Source organism: Montipora foliosa, chromosome 13, assembly GCF_036669935.1.
Source record: "Montipora foliosa isolate CH-2021 chromosome 13, ASM3666993v2, whole genome shotgun sequence".
Classification (NCBI taxonomy): domain Eukaryota; kingdom Metazoa; phylum Cnidaria; class Anthozoa; order Scleractinia; family Acroporidae; genus Montipora; species Montipora foliosa.
This window is the reverse complement of record NC_090881.1, coordinates 12307649-12328013: the sequence shown is the minus strand read 5'-3', so window position 1 is coordinate 12328013 and position 20365 is coordinate 12307649. Positions and strand designations below refer to the sequence as shown.

General features: G+C 43.0%; 4 protein-coding genes and 1 pseudogene across 4 annotated transcripts; 1 reads left to right on the top strand and 4 right to left on the bottom strand.

Annotated features, from left to right (window-relative positions):
- The first annotated feature begins 6899 nt into the window (after positions 1-6899).
- On the top strand, positions 6900-10235 carry LOC137981712 (uncharacterized; annotated as a pseudogene).
- Positions 10236-11191: 956 nt separating this feature from the next.
- LOC137981711 (uncharacterized) lies at positions 11192-11956 on the bottom strand. The gene has a single exon (XM_068828774.1). The coding sequence runs from the start codon at positions 11954-11956 to the stop codon at positions 11192-11194; it is 765 nt and encodes a 254-aa protein (XP_068684875.1).
- A 156-nt stretch (positions 11957-12112) lies between these two features.
- On the bottom strand, positions 12113-13384 carry LOC137981710 (uncharacterized). Its single transcript, XM_068828773.1, has one exon. The coding sequence runs from the start codon at positions 13382-13384 to the stop codon at positions 12113-12115; it is 1272 nt and encodes a 423-aa protein (XP_068684874.1).
- Positions 13381-14112, bottom strand: LOC137981709 (uncharacterized). The gene is made up of 2 exons (XM_068828772.1): positions 13974-14112; positions 13381-13862 (listed from the first exon to the last, which is right to left on the bottom strand). The coding sequence occupies exons 1-2, from the start codon at positions 14110-14112 to the stop codon at positions 13381-13383; spliced, it is 621 nt and encodes a 206-aa protein (XP_068684873.1).
- A 121-nt stretch (positions 14113-14233) lies between these two features.
- LOC137981708 (uncharacterized) lies at positions 14234-16001 on the bottom strand. Its single transcript, XM_068828771.1, has 2 exons — positions 15883-16001; positions 14234-15653 (listed from the first exon to the last, which is right to left on the bottom strand). The coding sequence occupies exons 1-2, from the start codon at positions 15999-16001 to the stop codon at positions 14234-14236; spliced, it is 1539 nt and encodes a 512-aa protein (XP_068684872.1).
- Between the last annotated feature and the right edge of the window lie 4364 nt (positions 16002-20365).

Here is a 20365-nt window from a genome sequence, read left to right as displayed (position 1 = left end):
TTGTCATCGAATCGAGAATTGACACACGACAACATTTGGCAGGATTTCCACGTAAGGCCTCTATTTCATTACTGTATGTATACATTCCTGTGTTTTAAGATAACGATAGCAGTGACAATAAACCATCATAAAACCTGTGCTCTTTTTTCTTCGGAATTTCATGTTCTTTTTGTATCAATGGGAAAAAAAAGGGCTTCTACACTGTATGTAAGAGATAACTAATGACAATGGAGGTTTAAATTTTAGGAATTATATAAATCCTGAAAGCCAAGTAGGCGCAAGGGACGTTGTGAGTTAATATTAATGCCGTCATATGCAGTAACACCTTAAAATATAATAATAATAATAATAACAATAATGATAATAATACCTCATTTTAGCCCTAGGCCCAAGGAATGGGCTCGGGTATTGTGTTGTAAATTGGCATAAAGTTAAAGGAGATAGAATAATAATAATGATAATAATAATAATAATAATAATAACAATAATAATAATAATAATAATAACCTATCATAAGGACAACTCAGACAGCCAGTTGACAAGAGAAATCACAATCATAGAGGACGTAAAGATAGCAGAGTAACAATAACTCTCAAAAAAGAAACGACAGTTTTCAATTTACAAACATGTTTCGACATACTCATGTCATCTTCAGTTGCAAATGAGCTTTTCAACGGTTGTACATTTGAATTTATGTTAAGGTATGTTGCAAAATTACGTGTGTACAATTTGAATATGAAGTGTGAAATGCGCAGAAAACAAAAATAGCGCACATAGCAATAAAATAAAAGACAAAAGGGCAACGTAATTAAAAAGAAAGAGACAAATCTAAATGCCTCAACTGCTAATTACGTCCGAGCAACTTGGAATACTTAAATACGGTCTTTCACACTCTATCTGCACCCCCACCATCAACAAAACGGATGTGTTTTCTTGTTTCGAACTGATTCATCGCACTACGGTCAGCAATTTAATCGACGGGAAACAAAAGGGAAAGCTGGTCGCCGACCTCTCTCATCTTGCCCATTCGTATGTTTCTTCACACCAACCTTCTGTGGCGGACTTAAGGAACTTCAGGATATTAAAGGAACTGAGAAAGAACAAGGACATTGTGATACTGAAGCCTGACAAAGGAAATGGCGTCGTTGTCATGGACAGGATTGCTTATGAACAGGGTATTTTTGCCATTATAAGTGACACTTCTAGGTTTAAGGTTATTGATAACGACCCTACTTTACAAAGGGAGGGCAAATTACAACGTTTTTTAAGAGCACTTAAAAATAAGGGTCACTTAGACAAAGATACATATGAGAGAATTTATCCAGTTGGTTCTCAACCAGCTAGGTTCTATGGCCTTCCTAAAATGCACAAGGCTCGGCAGCCTAATGAAACACCTCCATTTCGACCCATAGTATCTTCAATAGGCACCTACAATTATAATTTATCTAAGTTCCTTTGCGATCTTTTAGAGCCTCATGTACCGTGTGACTACAACGTCCGCGACACGTTTTCATTTGTACATGAAATCAACCAGTTACCAATTTCTGGGAAGTTTATGGTCTCTTTTGATGTTGAGAGTCTGTTTACTAGTATACCCCTTGATGAGTGCATTAACTTGGCGGTCACCTACATTTATCAGGGTAATCCTGGCCTTGCGATAAGCCCCACTGACCTTAAAACCCTTTTTTCCTTCGCAACAGCAGGGACCCACTTCTTATTCAAGGGTGCGTTTCATGACCAAGTAGATGGGGTTGCCATGGGTTCCCCCCTTGCTCCAGTCCTCGCAAACCTTTTTATGGGACACCATGAAAAAAACTGGTTAGATAATTTCTCAACCTCCCAAGTCTTGTTCTATAGACGCTATGTTGATGACACCTTTTGTTTGTTCAATAACGAAGATGATGCGCTCTCGTTCTTTGATTATATCAACGCAAGGCACCCAAGTATCCGTTTCACAATGGAAAGGGAAATCAATAAGAAATTATCTTTTCTAGACATATTGCTAGACAACGGTCATCCATCTATTGTTACTAGTGTATATCGCAAGAAGACATTTACTGGTCTTCTTACTAATTATTTCAGCTTTGCCCCTTTGAATTACAAACTGGGTCTAGTCAGAACATTACTAGACGAGTATATAAGATCAACAATTCCTGGGTTGGTTTTCATCTGGACGTCAAGAAGCTTATTTTCTTACTACGGAAAAATTGTTTTCCGTCGTGGGTCATCGACAAGATTATTCACAGGTATCTTTCTAAGAAAATGAATCCTTCTCTGACTGGGCGGGCGCCTCGTCCAACTCCGGGAAAACTTCTACGCACTTCTATAAACTCCCTTATGTTGGCCGGTTTTCTGAAATCGCCTAGACCAAGTTAAGACAACTACTCAAACATTATTGCAAAGCTGATTTAGATATTAAGTTGGTCTTTAGTACATTTAAACTTAGAAACATGTTCAGCGTGAAAGATTCAGTACCGCAAGGTCTACGTTCGCGTGTCGTTTATAAATTCTCGTGTGCTGGCTGTAATGCCAGCTACATTGGCGAGACCACTCGTCACCTACGTACACGTGCTCGTGAGCATCTCTTGTCGGACAAGTCTTCGCATGTTTACAGACACCTGCAGTCATCTAGGGCCTGTCATGACTCTTGTAACACAGAATGTTTCACGATCTTAGATTCTGCCGCCTCAAAATTCCAAATTAAGATCAAAGAGGAATTGCACATTATGTGGGAAAATCCCATCCTTAATCAGCAGTTGAGGCATTTAGATTTGTCTCTTTCTTTTTAATTACGTTGCTCTTTTGTCTTTTATTTTATTGCTATGTGCGCTATTTTTGTTTTCTGCGCATTTCACACTTCATATTCAAATTGTACACACGTAATTTTGCAACATACCTTAACATAAATTCAAATGTACAACCGTTGAAAAGCTCATTTGCAACTCAAGATGACATGAGTATGTCGAAACATGTTTTGTAAATTGAAAACTGTCGTTTCTTTTTTGAGAATCATAGAGGACATTTTATGAAAATTAATAAAGTCGCCCCAAGATGCAAAGAAATAACAACAACAAAATACATCACTGGCATACTTTGAAAAAAATTGCCACAAATTATTAGGCAGCATTTCCATTTGAGTTAAATAGTTGCCAGCCTACCATCCATCATTCCCAGTTGGTCTTTTATGTCTCCCTCTTCCCTCATCCATGTGAGCATTTCTTTAAAAAACGGAGAAAAGATAAAATTAAAAGGCTCAAACCAGTTTCAATACTTTCAAGAAACTGCACCATTTTAAGGGTAGACTCTAGGAAACTGTACGAATCCCCATTCTGCTATGTTATGGTACATGTACCACGTAAAACATTTGTCGTCCAACAAAATGTTATATATTGTGATGTAATAGGTTTATACCATAGCAACAAGAGATTGATCCAATATTTTGTCATTAAAGTGCCCATCACCTCAACACACTTCTCCATTTTATTTATTCTCCGAAATCCTCCCAAATACATTGTGTTGTTTTTAGAATGTGTTGAGGTGATAGGCACTTTTAAAATAATGTTTATACCTCACTGGTAAATACATTGTACTAAGGCATTGGCCCCTATAGATCTTTTATTGTCGTACATGTAAAGTAACAGGCAGGGTAAATTGGAAGACTTTGCAAAGTTAAAAAGAAAAAAAAATCTCTGTGGTGTATTTAGAGCTTCCTTCATGACTGCAAATTTTAAGGTGGCTCTGAATCAGCCCCTATAATTATTTTTTAACCCGCAGAAAATTTTATCGTAGCCTGTTTATTACTTCCCAATGATACAAAATAGGGGTCACCGCGTTAGATTTTCCTCTTTAAAAATGCCATGTGCATAAACCATACATGTGCTGTATGTATCTCCATCTCGTAATCTCGTTGATCCTATTATGATTTTCTGAAGAAAAAGAGAAGCGATTTTTATAAAGCCAAATATTTAAATTTATGTTCTTTCCATCTTATTCAATTTAATTTAGGAGTTTGATTCTGAATGCTACTAGTCAATCCACTCTATTAAGCATTCACATAGAGTGTATCTACACTAACTGAGACATGTAAAATCATAAGTCAAATAGATACAGTCTAGAGAAGAATTAATATATTAATGTCTTTATACATGTACCAAGAACTAAACTGTCTCTAAACAAAGATGAATGAACTTGAATAGAAACGTGTACACTGCAACAATGAAACAAACCAAATTTCCAAATAGGCAACGAAACAAACCAAATGAAATTTTTATCTGCATGCTCATCAGCTAGATAGAGTCTCCCTTCAAAATTCATAATACATTCAGTGCAAGGTCCACTCAGCTGGGACTCGAAAAAGAAGACTATTTATTTTTTTCTGAAGCATCTTTACGGGCCGGAATCCTAAATCCTTGAATCTGATTGGCAAATCGCACGCTCGTATCCAGTCCAGCTTTTAACGATACGGACCACGGTCCGAAATCTCTTCCGTACTGATACTATCGCGGCTAATTGAAAATTTTTTCACGACGGCGCGAAACCTCTTAAAATGCAAATTTTCGCTTACTAACCGTTGCAAAGAGAAGGCAAAGAAAAGGCCTCGGGCCGTACTCAAGAACTCGGGCACAGTTTTTCCCTATATGGACCTCCCAGCTGGTGAATAACATAAATTTAACCTGTATACATATAGTTTTGGTTTTCACAAAGTTATTATTTTAGCCATTATCTTCCACAGGTTTGAACCCCTGATCATCTTTTGGCAGGCAAAACTATTTTAAAGCTAAGAAATGAGCATTCTTTAAGGAAATAAATGATATTTATAGGCATACCTTTCAGCTCTTTAAGTGTCTTCTTGGTGTTAGCATCATCCTTTTCCCTCTGTTTTAGTAATTCTTGATAGTGTTCTTCAACATCAGGATCCATGCACTCAGTCTTCAGTCGACTGATTGCACTGGCATAAGTTGTTCCAGATCCAAGGCCTACAAGCGCATGACTTATATCTTGCCATAACAAATTAAATGTTGCATCATCAACAGAAGATTGGCTTGCTCGAGCATAAACTTCGTTTCTGTAATACTTGATCCTCGCTATGTTTGCCTCAGGACTGTTATCACCAGGGAGAGGAAGCTTGTCCCAGCTTCCAGTACTGGCAGGAGGAGTGAGACTGCATATATTTCTCAGCAGTACCATCAGAAGTGTAATGTCAAAGCTGGCTGATGACACAGATGAAGGATGAGTTGGGTAAAGCTTTCTCCACTCTGTGGGATTCAAAATTCGTTTCTTTCTTAGGAACTGCAATATGGGCTGAGCTGCTGACAAACTCTTGCGAAGAGTAGCTGGAGGATGTATTGTGTCAAAGATGTCTCTCAGGGACTGGGTTCCCACATCCACTAGAAGCCGGCACAGACGGGCATAGTTGGTCGTCTCCTTTGACGAAGCAAATGGAGCTGTACAAGATACATTTACAAATATAAAGGAAATGGCTTTCAATATATCCCCTAATATTCAACCAATTCAATAAAGTGTAGGAACTAACCATGCATCTCTTTTAGTGTGTCTTTGCTGGTGCCTTCATCTGTTTCAAGCATCTTCAGGGTGTCTAAATCAAATCAAATCAACCACTTGATTAATCAATACATTATAAAATGATAACTTATAAAAAGAAAGTTACCAATGAAAGCATACAATGTGCATGAATAAGTATGAAGAAGGGCAACAAGGAAAGTATACGTGACCTCTTACCAAGAACTCAACTGTCTCTATAAACAAATAATAATAATAATAATAAACCATAATAATTACTGTGGCTAATCGCCGTGGCAAGTACAGCAGCGACGCAGCTCAACAAGGTCTAACCGAAAGCATACAATGGTGCCTCTATTTCATTATGTATACACTCCTGTGTTTTAATTGTGGTTTTCCGCTGGCTAAGGAACGAAAGAAGCGGAAAACCTTTTTCTCACACATGGCTGGGATTCTGGGTACAGGTCTGCGGGGGATTTCAGGTCATGTGGCTCGTGTAAAGTTTCAGTTTTTGTTTTGCCATCCGCATTGCGTGACATGTGTTTTTTAGCGCTTTCAAATTTCAATCTGTTCACATTGCTTGTTTGCTGTGGTCTCATTTTCTTCCGTTTCTGATGGCAAAGGATAATTCTTGTACGAAATCTAGAGCTGCTAAACGGCTAAAGAGTCTAGCGAATCGTTCTTCCACGCAAAGTGGCAATGATCGTACATCTGGTCGCGGTTTTCGTGGCGGGTCGAGTAGGAGCAGTCATGCACGTTCTTCGCCTCCCCGCACATCTTCACAACCACCGGACGGGGCAAAGCAGCTTCTTAAGCAGCAGCAAGCCAATGCTACCGAATTAAAGTGCTTGCAGAGCGAAATGGTGAGCTCAAAATCTCAGGGCGCTCAGAAACCCCGTGCAGCAGATCCAGGGTTTTGCTTCGCTGGTAACAAGAAGCAATCCCAACTAAACAAGGAAGTGTTGGAGAAAGTTGACGAGGCGCTGGCAACAGATGACAGCGAGGACCGCACTAAAAAGCTCACCACAGGTAAGGATTTGCTAGTGGAGAGGAACAAGCACAGCTGAAAAGTACGGCTGGGATACGGTGGCTTGCTAGACCACCGATCCGCTTGCTAGCGACTCCGATGACAAATTGAAGATACAGAAGGCTGTTAAGGAAAGCAAACAGTTGAGGGAGGAAAAGAAAAAGAGTGGCTTCCTCCAAGGTTCCGAAGACTAAAGGAGTTTTTCCACGTGCTTCAGAAAGGAGGGTTATCCTCGAGCGCAGTAATGCGAGTTACGCGACGCCATTAGTGGTGGGAAAACAGAGTCAGCCGCATGATGAGTGGTCTGTCTGTTTTCGTTGCTTCAAGCCAGGACACTTTGCCATTGTCCATAATGGAGGAGGAGCTGTTGGACAGTCCACAGGAAACTATCAACAAACAAGCCAGTGAATTCCTGATGTCCGGAACGGCCAATGATCTCTGCTGTGATGGTTATGTGAGTGACTCTTTTTATGATATAATTGGAGAGGGTTTATTTGTTGATGTTAATCATAGCTGTGTTGTTGTCAAAGGTCGATTGATATCGGTGCCAGTAATTGGTTGCTGAGAGTTATTCGTGAAGGTTATTGTTTGCCGTTTGTTGAATTACCTCAGGTGAAGTTTTTTCAGAATCAAAAGAGCATGTTATGCAATGCTGAGTTTGTGTCTGCCGAGATTTCTAAATTGCTGAAGTCGGGTGCATTGGTGGAGGTGAGTCCTACGAACCTTCTTGCATGCAGTCCATTGGGTGTAGCCATGAACAGTTCAAGGAAATCTAGGCTTATAATATTATTGTGGATTTACGTTATGTCAATCAACATCTCCATTCATGTAAATTCAAGTATGAAGACATACGTACAGGAGCTGATTTGTTCCAACAGGGTGAGTGGTTCTTCAAATTTGACTATACCAGTGGATATCACCATTTGGAAATTTTTCCAGAGCATGCAAAGTTCCTTGGCTGCTCTTGGATGGGTAATGGTTCCTGTAAGTTTTTTAAGTTTACCGTTTTGCCTTTCGGCCTGTCAGTTGGTCCTTTTATCTTTACAAAGATCCAAAAAGCCCTTATGAAGCACTGGAGAAGGTAGGGAATTCGTTTATTTACTTACCTAGATGATGGTGCAGGGGCAGATTCTGATTTCTCTGAAGTGCAGCAGGTTTCGAACATGGTGCGAGCGGATGTGTGGCATAGTCGTTTTGTGACCAATGATGTGAGGAGCCAATGGGTGCCAGTCCAATCCGGGGAGCTGTTGGGTTATGTAATGAATTTACATGCTGGAACTTTTCAAGTCCCCCAAAGAAGGGTAGATGCTTTTCACCATGTGCTAAGGGATGTTATAGCTCACACGTTCGTAGTATCTGCATGCACGGCGGCCCGGTTTACAGGACTCCTGGCTGCCATGAGCTTGGCACTGGGTCCAGTAGTATGCCTTTGGACTAGAAGCTTATACCGGGACATCTTACAAGCTCCTTGGGACAGCCCTTTCCAGTTATCTGCAGATGCCCAAGGTGAGGTTGTTTTCTGGCAGAAAATTTTTCGTAATGCAGGCTATCCGATTTGGTCTCCTAGTCCGAAGCCTGACGTTTTGGCTTACTCAGATGCTAGTGATTATGGTTGGGGCAGATTCGCTGCTCAGGTTGGGGGACAAGTGGCAGCAGGAAGTTGGTCAGTAGATGACAGTAACAGGAGCTCCACCTTCCGGGAACTGTGGGCAACTAGCCTAGTTCTGAAGTCTTTTGCTCCCTTACTAAGAGGCAAGGAGGTTCCACACAGAACTGACAACAAGAACACTGAGGTCATTCTGTCAATAGGCAGCCGCAAACCCAACCTTCACAATGAGGCAGTTAATATCTATAGGCTGTGCAGGGAGTTTAACATTCATCTAGCCGCGGAATGGATCAGCAGGGAGTTGAATGGGGTTGCTGACGAGCTGTCACGGATTGAAGATTCCAATGACCATAAGCTCAATCCATCCTGTTTTGCTTACTTGGACAAGACTAGTGTTTGGGTCCTCCCACAGTCGACCACTTTGCGAGTGTGAAGACTAAGCAGTTGGAAAGGTTTTGTAGCAGATTCCTCAACCCTGGTTGTGAGGCTGTTGATGCCTTCCCTGTCTCATGGGCAGGAGAGTGCAATTGACTGTTTCCTCCACCATACCTGGTTCCTCGTGTTTTGCGCCACGTGTCAGATGGAGGAGAGGATGGAACCCTCTTAGACCCAGAATGGCATTCTGCACCATGGTGGCCCCTGCTTATTACCAAGCATGGTACGTGGAGGGGGTTTGTAACAAATTCCCTTCGGATCCAACCTTATGAGGGCATCTTTATTCCAGGAGCAGCTGCCAGCTGTGTCTTTGCAACTAGTGTGCCACCTTTTGGTCCCCTGGCACTTTAGCTTTGCTTCTGTGGCTCCCATGTTGGGACTTAGAGGCTTACCTGCTGCCTTATGTTACACTTTATTCTAGCTACAATGACACAGCTGCTGGTGATACCTCGGCGATCCATTTATGCCCTTGGTGGCTGGTGCCATGCTCGTCATCATGTCTGCTATTGTTTGAGTTACTAGCCTGTTATGGGTTTGTTTTTACCCAGCTGTTATGGCTATCAGCTGTTTTGGCTCCTAAGGCCTGTTATGGGCTCCAAGCTGTTACGGCTTCCTTAATCCTTCTGTTATGGACCCAAGTGTTTAGTGTGTGTACATGCATGTGGATCTACTCCTCTTTGATGGTTTGTGTGCTTACTGGATTTGTCTCCGCTCTTATGGCATTTTTCATTGTGTTGCAGCTGTACAACCTATGCTGGAGGAGGTCATCTTCCCAGCTGAATTTCAGGCGGATCGTTTTGACTATCCGGAATTGCAACAACTAGCAAAGGTGCTACCCACTGTATTGGTTGGTGACCGCCCTGCTACAACAGTTGCGACTTATCTGCACGCTTATAAATCCTGGAAGTCATGGGCCAGTCGTCACAATGCTGCTTTTTCGCCGGCAGACTGTGTGGTCTCAACGCTGTATGTGTTATCTGTCATTCAGCAGGCCAGGTCAGTGTCTTTGGTGAATTCTGTAGTGTATGGTGTGAGTTGGGTTCATAAGAAGAGTGAGCATCCGATAGTGAAGCAAGTGGTTGATGCTGCCAGGCGAATTCTTGCCAGGCCAGCTGAACGTAAATAGCCATTGTCTTCTGTTCTGGTGCGGAAACCTTGAGAAGGGTAACCTTGGTGACCTCCAGCTGGCAGCCTTGTTTTCGTTGGGTTTCTTTGGTCTTCCTCGATAGGATGACATGCACCATTTGTCAGTAGACAGTTTTTATTTTGCTGATTCCCATGTAGCTATTTTTCTGGAAAAAACGGTAGAATGATCAGTTCTGTGAGGGGTCATGGGTTTTTGTAGCCCGTTGCAATACAGCCCCCTGCCCAGTCAAAATCATTGAGAAATTCCTGAGAATTGCAAACCACTCCAAAGGCTCTCCATTATTTCGACGTGTGTTGCATACCAAGCAAGGCGTTCATCTGTGGAGAGAGGCTATGTCTTACAGTTGGGCAAAGGAGCTGATCAAGAAGAAGCTTGGCAAGGAAGGTCTGGACCCCACTAGGTTTGGAATCCATAGCCTGCGTTCAGGAGGAGCTTCTGCAGCAGCAGCTTTGGGTGTGCCAGACAGACTCTTCCAAAAGGCATGGAGGTTGGAGGAGTGAGAAGGCTTGGAACAATTACATAAACTAGTCTTTAGACTTGCTTCTACTTGTTACAAAGTCAATTTAGGATGGACTTTGGCATTGTTTTTCATTCTGTTTTTTATGGCAACCGCTGGCGAAGTGAGAAGGCTTGGAACAATTTGCATAAATATTAGTCCTTAGATGCGCTTCTACGTGTTCAAAGTTAATTAAGGATAGACATTGACATTGCCTTTGCTGTTTGTGCCAACAGCTTGTGGCTCGTGTTTAGTTACTAGACAGTCATTACACTCTACTTCGATCATTACATGTTGTAATGGTTTCACGAAATTTCACGGCACGAATTCGACCACTTGTTGTGCACGCATAAAACTAGACTTTCACTGGTTCTGTTTTTTCTTCATCTGAGTATTATGGTCAACTGAAATTAATTTACAATCATAGCTCCATGAGATTTACGCGATATACAAGATTAATCATCAGTCATGCGGTCGATCTGGCACATGAATACATACAATAGTCTCTTGACCTTTCAATGATCTCCGTACTAAATCACATCATTACGACGAGTACAATGATCACTTAAAAATCACTTACCAACGTTGGCGGGTTACAACGAGCCTTTCTAAATCCTTCATTTGCAATCACTATTCCGTTTCACTATTCAATTACGTTTTCAAATCCAATAAAACTAAATTCGACTAAAATCACGAGACTTATCAGTAAAAGCAAATTGTCAATCATCACGAAACAAAACGAAAACGTCACTTCCGTTGCAGTAACATGGCTCCCCTAAATTGAAACATTAATTTAAATAATCCAGATCCCTAAATCATAGTTCAAATCAGTTCATAATCACTTATTCTATTCACAATTCGTGTTCATTGTCCACATCTCATAGGCAAATCATCGAGTGGAGTTATCGCGCACGCTTGCTTAGATCTTGTCTTGGCTCTCCGATGGGGAATCCCCGGTCTTCACTTATCGCTAGGTGACATCAGCAGCACCAGTTTCTGGACTGGTCTCTCTAGTACTGTCGTAGTACCTAGGCGTTTTCCTTTGGAAGTGAGGTTAGGATCGCCTACTACAACGCTAACCTTGCGCACTAGTTTGTCTGTATCTTGGGTGACGCTTATCACACGAGCTAAGCGCCAGTTGTTGCACGGAACATTGTCGTCCTTGATAAGAACGATGTCATCTTGCTCGAGGTTGCGTCTCGGGCGGATCAATTTCTGACGTGCTTGAAGGGACTGCAGAAACTCCCGTTTCCAACGGCTCCAAAACTCGTTAGTAAGGTGCTGCACGCGTCGCCACCACTTCTTGGCGTATTCGTCTGCTTTTTGGAAGTTTCCTGGAGGTGGAAGAACGACCTTGCTCTTTCCCGTTAACAAATGATTTGGAGTTAGGGCCTCCACAGTGTTGGCTGAAGTGAGGTTGTCTGCAGTCAGCGGCCCGCTGTTAACCACTGCTTCTGCCTCGCACATGAACGTGCGGAGCGCTTCATCATTAAGTTGGCGTCCGTTCGTTTCTAAGAGAGCTGAGAGTACGCCTCTAACTGTTCTTATCTGACGTTCCCAGACGCCTCCCATATGGCTTGCTGAGGGCACGTTCAATTTAGTTTCAAACCAGTCACAGTTCCATTTCAGCATTTCTATCTGGACTTTCTCCTTATCCATTTCGAGCAGCGCATCCTTCAACTCTCGCTTTGCTCCAACAAGGTTTGTGCCTTGGTCGCTTCTCATTTGACGTACTGGGCTTATTCTGCATATAAAACGTCGCAGGGCATTAATATAGGAGTCAGTTTCAAGGCTGTATGCGACCTCAAGATGGATTGCTCGGGATGCGAGGCAGGTAAAGAGGACTCCATATCGCTTGAGTTCCTTGCGTCCTTCTTTCACCTAGACGGGGCCAAAATAATCCACGGCGCAGTGGGTGAAAGGAGGTGAAGGAGTCACCCTGTCCCACGGTAAGTCGGCCATCTTTTGTTCCGCAGTCCTTGCCCTCAGTTTCCTACAAGTAGTGCATGCATGTATCACCTTAGAAACCAAGGCGGAGCAACCGATGATCCAGTAGCCTGAAGCGCGGATCTCGTTGAGTGTGAGGCCTCGCCCCTGATGATTGGCAGTTTCATGGAGGCATCGTGCTATCAGCCAGGAAACATGACCTTCCCTAGGTAAAAGGACTGGATGCTTCACGTCCTCCGAAATGCTTGCTGCAATTCTTCCGCCTACCCTGAGCATGCCATTATTGTCTACGAAAGGGTCTAGGCGGTAAAGGGGACTGCTATTCTTAAGTTCTTTGTTCTTCACTCTGGGTTCCTCTGTGCGTGAGGGATTCGGCTCATTCTTTTGTCTACTCAGTTCATCCCTGAAGGCTTCATTCTGAACGGTCTTGATGACGAGTCGTTCCGCCTTGCTCATAGTCTTGACAGTTACAGGGTCTTCAAAATTTTGCACCACGCCGCGCCTCGTATCTCCGCCCGTCGCCTTTGTTTTCCACATTCTGGCGATGTTCAGGCACCTTCCCAAGACTCTCTTGGCGCGAAACCAGTTTGAAAATCGCTTGACCACCTCCAGCACGTAAGAGGGCTCAATAGTGACCGTGTTAAGAACTGTTGTCTTCTTAACTTCCTTTTCGTCTGCGTGTACGGTGGGAGGCTCATCATCGAAATCTTGCCACCTATCATGTGGCTCCCAAAGAAATGTAGGTCCGTGTAACCATCGAGATGTCTTCAGAAGCTCCTTTGGGCTTAGGCCACGAGATGCGTCATCCGCTGGGTTGTTATCACTGTCGACATACTTCCACTGTTCGGGTTGCGTGTAATCTCTTATTTGCTGGACGCGATTTGCAACATATGTGTGAAATCGACGCGCCTCATTGTAGATATACCCCTGGACTACCTTACTGTCAGTCCAAAAGACTTTTTTTACTCCAGCATAAGTCAGCTCTCGTCCCAACGTGCGGCTAACTCTCACGGACGTAAGCGCGGCTGTCAGTTCCAGTCTTGGTATTGTGACCGGCTTCAGGGGGGCTACGCGGGCCTTTCCCATCACTAGTGAGCAATGTACCAGATCGTTGACATCTGTGAGGCGAAGATAAGTACACTGTCCATATCCTTCAGTGCTCGCATCTGAGAAATGGTGTAGTTCGACTTTCTTAATATCTCTCATTCCACTTGGTTAAAGCATCGTGGAATCCGCATTTTCTCTAGGAGGGGTAGCTCCCTCACCCATCTTTGCCACTGGGCCTGCATTGTTTCTGGAATCGGATCATCCCAGTCAATAGCTTCCTTACATAAGAGCTGTAGGATCCACTTACCGCGGAGTAGGAAAGGTGCGGCAAATCCGAGTGGGTCGTAGATCGAGCTCACCGAAGACAGGATACCTCTCCTTGTCATCGGCCTGTCCTTTAGTGCGATTTGGAATTGAAAGGTGTCGCTCTCCATGCACCATTCCACACCCAGGACACGTTCGGGCGGTAGCGCATCGGTGTTCAGGTCGAGGTTCTTGATGTTCTTCGCTCGGTCTTCTTCTGGGATCGACTCAATCACTTCTCTTTCGTTAGAAGTAAACTTATGCAGTTGAAAACCTCCACTCCTGCACAACTCCCCTTCCTTTTCCCCTAGAGAGATAGCACTCTCGATTGTGGCTGTCGAAACGAGGCCATCAACATAGAAGTTTTCCTTGACGAACGTAGCTGCTTCGGCTCCGTGAACGCTCTCACCATCTTGAGCGGCTTATCGAAGGGCCAAGTTCGCACAGCCTGGAGACGATGTTGCTCCGAACAGATGCACTCGCATTCGATACTCCTCGGGTTCCTTGGTTATATCCCCCTTATCCCACCACAGAAAACAGAGGTAGTCGCAATGTTGTTCATTTACTCGCACCTGGTTAAACATCCCTTCGATGCCGCACGCAACCGCTACCTTGTCTTGTTGGAAACGGCACAGGACCCCAACTAAGGAATTTGTCAAATCTGGTCCTTGCAAAGGGTGACGGTTAAGAAAGTGGCCTTGAAATTCAGCCGACGCGTATTTTCTCTGGTTTCTTGGGGTGGTAGACTCCATGATGGGGAATATACCACACCATCTTGTACTCTGATGGAGCCTTCTCAGCATGACCCTCTTCAAGCATCTTCTCTACAAAGGCTACGTAGTCTTTCTTATACCTTGGATTCTTTGAAAAACGATTCCTCAGCTGTTCCAGCCGTGTCTCTGCTAGCTTCCAGTTGCACGGCATGCTGATCATTTGGTCACGGAATGGAAGCGGCATCTCATAATGGCCGTCATCTGTTTTATGGATACCGCTAGTTGTTATCTCGAACATGCGTATGATAGCATGCAGTGTCATTACTTCCTTATATGTCGTCGGGGTCACGAATCGGGTGGGTGATTGACTGTCGTTAGCAATCTCTCTCGTGGCTATCCTGTGACAGCTTGCATATGGCGTAGTATCATTATCATCACCGTTATCGCGACCACTTGGGGCGCCAACCACTCCCCAACCCAAGGCCGTTCTTATTGCATATGGCTCTGAAGGCTTCCCTGTAACAAGACTTCGAGGCTTTATAGCACGGACGCAGTTGTTTCCGATGAGGAGTCCCACCTTAAGATTTTCTTGGTAAGGGGTAAGGTCATCCGCAATAGAAGCGAGGTGTTTGTACCTAAGTGCAGTCTCAGGGCGAGGAATCTGTTCTCGGCGGGATGGGATTTGATCTCTTGAGTAGGTCTTCGGAAGCTCTATGTTCTCACCCTTGTAGTAACTTGAAATAACTAGGCCTTCGAGCCTTTGGGTGCTTACAGTTTCTACGGAGTGCATGGTTCCTAGTTCCAGAGGTATTTCGGGACCCTCTAGGCCTAGGGTCTTGCGCATTTCTTCAGTTATGAAGCATGTGTCACTCTGGTCATCTAAGATGGCGTATACCTGCACAGCAGTTTCGGGTTTGCTTCGGTGATACAGCCACACGGGTAGTATCATGGAGGTAGTCGTTCCGTTGCATTCACTTGTCAGGCATGCGCTCACGCAGTTACTGGTGGCTTGCTCCCTGTTCTCGCCTTCTCTCTTCTCTTGCGTGTGAGGTCGGTGCAGCAGAGTTGCGTGCGTTTTCTTGCCGACGTTGCATTGGCCCTTCCTTGGACACTCTCTGACCCTGTGCCCTCGCCGAAGACATGAGTAGCATACACCTCTTTGTTTACATGCATGCTCTCTCTCATCTACTGATTTTTGGAGAAACTCATTGCACCTCTCAAGGTCACGCGATCCAGCGCACAAGGCGCATTTTCTCTCTTCTGGCGCACTCTGACTCGGGTTTGGTTTCCTTGCATCATTGCTATTGGTTGCAAGGGCTACACTTCGGGCTCTTTTTCTATCTGGGTTTGGGTGAATTTGTTTCGTGCTTGACTTGTGACTCGTGTCCTTTTCTAGGCCCTTTCTTATCGAGCTGAGGGCGTCAAAGGAAAACACAGGGTGATTTGCATCCGCCGAAGCTTCTTGGGCGAATTCAACGAGGTCTTCGAATATATACCTTCCCTTCTCTTGCTCCACTTTCTTGGGGCTTTGTCTCCTTTAAGATTTTCCTCGCTCTCTTGTAGGTGTCGTCCGTCCTGAGTCCAAGTAGGCCGGATATCATCTTCGCTGCGGGGCCGCTTATGTATTCACTGAGGTAATACAGCTTATTGCTCGGGTTCACAGCCTCTTCGTCTATTAGTGCGTCAAAGGCGATCTCCCATTTAGGGTAGTCCAAAATGTTACCGCTGAATATTGGAGGCTTGGGGATTGGGAGGGCCATTCTTCTCAGTATTTCGACCTGCTTTCTTTGGATATCGGAGCTCTCCTTCTGCATTTGTTGGAACAAGGGATCGCAGATGGTGTTTGAATGTGCGTGCGATGGTAATATTTCTGGCGCACCAGGCACATAAATAGAACTAAGGGGAAAAACCAGTATTAATTTGTGTTGTCAAGCTAGACGAGGTTGTGACCTTCGGCAGGAATGGTTCGCCGCTGACGACTAAGCGGGGATCTGGGTTTCCATAGGCGGTCGCCTGCGCTCTTGGGATGTCTGCTTCACTTATGGTCGGCATATCTACGTCTAAATGTGTAGGAAAGGACACTCTGTTTCTTCTTGACGGCAACTCATTTCTTGACTCAGTCAAAGTTTCCTTGCGTGCCGAGGATAGATAGTCTTCTGATCGCAAGGTGGCTTCGCTGATGTGAAGGCGTGCCTTATTCTCGAGCTGTACAGCAGATTCTTTATGAATGCTGGGCGACAAAGGGGCTGAAGGGTCAACGGTTTCACTACGGGCAGGAAGTTCCCATGGCGATCGATCAATGACTTCTTTATCGCGTGGATCGAAGCATTCTTCCTGAAGAATTTTTTGGACAGATTTAGCCGTTAATAGTTCTTCTTCTAGCCTTTCCCTTTCACTTATCCGTTCTAATTCGCGCTGTTGTATTTGCAACTCATCTTGGCGCCTCTCGATTTCCTGTCGTTTTTGGAGTCCAATCATTCTTTGTTCTAGCTTCGCGGCTTCAATGGAAGCAAGCTTCGAGGATGTTGTTGAGCAAGATCTTTTGGATCGGGACGATGTTTGCGATAGCAGTTCAACGTGTTCTAATTCTAGGTCTTTAATATTTGCTTTAAGGTCTGCGAGACACTCCATGGCGGCGTTGTTTGTAATCGTGTACTCATCATGCGTTGTCTGCTCTGTGTCAACGAGCTCTAATCTTATTAATAGATCAGTAACGTTTTCATGAATGGTCTTAAAGTTATTCAAATCAGCTTCAAGGCTGTCTTTTAGGAAATTCAACTTAATGAGGTCCTCCCGTTCTCTCAGAGACGTGTTTGCGGTAGATATACGCAGCTTTAAGTCTTTGAGTGCTCGTTCTCGTTTTTTCAATGCCACTTCGAGGTCATATTCCAATCCCTTTTCGGTGCAGTTTCTGACGCGACATTCCGAACGTGCTTCGCATAGTTTCTGGGAGACACCCCTCGTTGACTCATTCTCTGTATTTTCCACGCTATTTCCCAATTCAATCAAATTTCCTAGTTCGACTTCATGACTAGCGCTCATATTGAGTAAAAGGTTCACACTTTAGTTCAACGTTCTCACAAAGTTCTCGTGGGCTTTCACTGACTTCACGATCAATGCTTCCCTCGTTGTTGACTGTAATGGTTTCACGAAATTTCACGGCACGAATTCGACCACTTGTTGTGTACGCATAAAACTAGACTTTCACTGGTTCTGTTTTTTCTTCATCTGAGTATTATGGTCAACTGAAATTAATTTACAATCATAGCTCCATGAGATTTACGCGATATACAAGATTAATCATCAGTCATGCGGTCGATCTGGCACATGAATACATACAATAGTCTCTTGACCTTTCAATGATCTCCGTACTAAATCACATCATTACGACGAGTACAATGATCACTTAAAAATCACTTACCAATGTTGGCGGGTTACAACGTACCTTTCTAAATCCTTCATTTGCAATCACAAATCCAATAAAACTAAATTCGACTAAAATCACGAGACTTATCAGGAAAAGCAAATTGTCAATCATCAGGAAACAAAACGAAAACGTCACTTCTGTTGCAGTAACACATGTCGTCGAAATAGTTTTTTGTGTGTGTAGAAAGTATTTTATGAGTTGATTTTTCCTATGTTTTGTCCTCTTTGCGTTGTACGTTTGCGTGGTTCGGCTTGGCATGGCTCCCAGCGTTTTGTGAGAAGTGTGGTTTTCTGCTGGCTGAGGAACAAAAGAAGCGGAAAACGTTTTTCTCACACATGGCTGGGAGTCCAGGTACAGGTCTGTGGGGGGTTTTCAGGTCACGTGGCTCGTGTAAAGTTTCAGTTTTTGTTTTGCCATCCGCCATTGCCTGACATGCCCCACCCACTCACCCATGAAGTACATTGTACTTGTAGAATGTTTCAGTTGAGGTGATCTTATTCTCTAGCCACCTTTTTGTGTCATTGTAAGAAAAATAATATTATGTTTTTTTGTTAATAAAGGTCAGGCTGTGTGGTTCGGCTTGGCATGGCTCCCAGCAGTGTGTGAGAATATAGTTATATTCCATGCAAGGTCAAGCCAAAAGTCAAATGTTTGGCGTGACGCGACATTTGAAACGGCCTTTCGCCGGCACACGTTTAAAAAAACAATACTTTTCCTTGCAGAAATATCAAATTAATGCATATACATGTGATCGGTGCATCATAGAGAGTTTGAAAAATTCTTTAACGAAGATCATTTTGCCTGTTTGAATTAGTGAATTATGCTCAGTAAAACTAAAGACATGATTTTTGTCAGTGTTTCAGTGACACGAGTTTGCATATCGTGTGACAATATGCGAAAGGGAAAGTTAAGGCACCCATTTCTTAAGCGGATGACTAAAACGAGCGATTGGAAAACCAAGTCGTGTGCATGAGTGCATGTTTCTCCCACACGAGGGGGAAATTTTTCCACATGGGCTGGCAAGTTGTGCACACAAGTAAGCAAGGCCGTGCACGAGTAAAAATTATTTCTGCACAGCTACCTCACAGAATTCCGGTCACACACCGAAAACTGATAGGTACATTTACGTTTTCCCATGGGAGGTCACATTTTTCAGTACAGGTATTAAGGACACTATGAAAATATAAAACATGTTTTAAACCTGAACTCTGTTGGAGACTATTCCCTTAACAACAATACCCTATTTCACACTAGTAGGGCAGTTTACAATGTATTCATGGGTATTGTTTAGAAAAAAAAAGGTATCACAAACAATCATTTATCAAGAATTGTTTTTTTTTTGGAAGGGATGTAAATATTATTGATGTTGATCAGCAAGCCAACTGAATTTACATTGGTCAGTTTATGTGTCCAATTTTAATCATTACAACTTTGGGTAGTTTTTTCACCTCAGTTTGAAGAATATCAAAATAAATTAGCATGCCAGAAGAAATGCTCATCACTACCAACGTCATGCAGTTGAGGTTGCTGGAAATTGTTCCAGCAGGATATATAATATATATCACTGAGAATAAAAATTGTTCAGTCACATTATAACAGTAGAAATAGTCAACAGTTTCATTTCAACAAGCCACACCTTCAAACTCATCCATTCTACCATCAGCAAGATCAGCACGACACTCCAAGGTCTGTTGTCCTGTCTCTAACCTATCCAGTCTCTGATTCACCTCTTCCAAGGAAATTGCAGTATTTCCCAATTCGTGATTTACTTTTACTTTTTCTGCCTGAAATTCCAAACTCATGTTGTCCACACTATCTTGGAGTGATTTAACCTCTTGTTTAACCAGTTGTAGCAATGCAGGGTCTACTGGAGAATTCATGCAGAGCTGTGTTCCTGCAGCAACATTACCAAATGCAATAAGAAACAAGTAGTCTGAGTAAGTTTAGAAGTAAAAGGATAGAACTTATAATAACAAATTCAGATATCATACTAATAAAAATACATGTAATAACAGTTGTAGAGTACTGACTCTCATGGTAATTAGAGACTAAAATAAATCACTGACAATAAAGAAGGTTACAGTAATTTACATATATGTTCTAGTTCAATTTTGACCTCTCGTTTCCAGTTCAAAATTTTTGAACCAGTACAGAATTTTTTAAACAGTCTAGAACTTTTTAACCAATCCAAAAGTTTTGAACCAGTCCATTTTTTTTCCAAACCAGTTTAATTTTTTTTATAACACCACCCATTTCAAAATAATCCCTCTTTAATACGTAATCTTTAATAGTTATAGAGCGCATAACTCTATATGAATATAATCTTATGCTCTACAACAGTTATTATGGATCTTTCTGTAATTAAGTGGAACTCTTTATATGGAGTATGTATAAAATAAAGAAGAGAAATCATAAGATTATTATGGTAGATTGTTGTCTCTGGTGCTATCAAAGACCAATAAACAATTTTATTTATTAGCGTCAAATGCTCAGCTTGGTGATTTGGCTTAAGCACTTTCAACGGTTTGCATTCATGTACTGTAAGGTTAGGGACACTACCCAAAGTTGAGGAATTAGGGTTAAGCTTTGACAAGGCTGTGCTCTAACGGCGCCCGGTCGCCTGAGGCGACTAACATTTGGCTCCGGGCGAGTGAAAAAAATTACGCGGTCGCCTGGCCGGGCACTCCGGCTTATTGT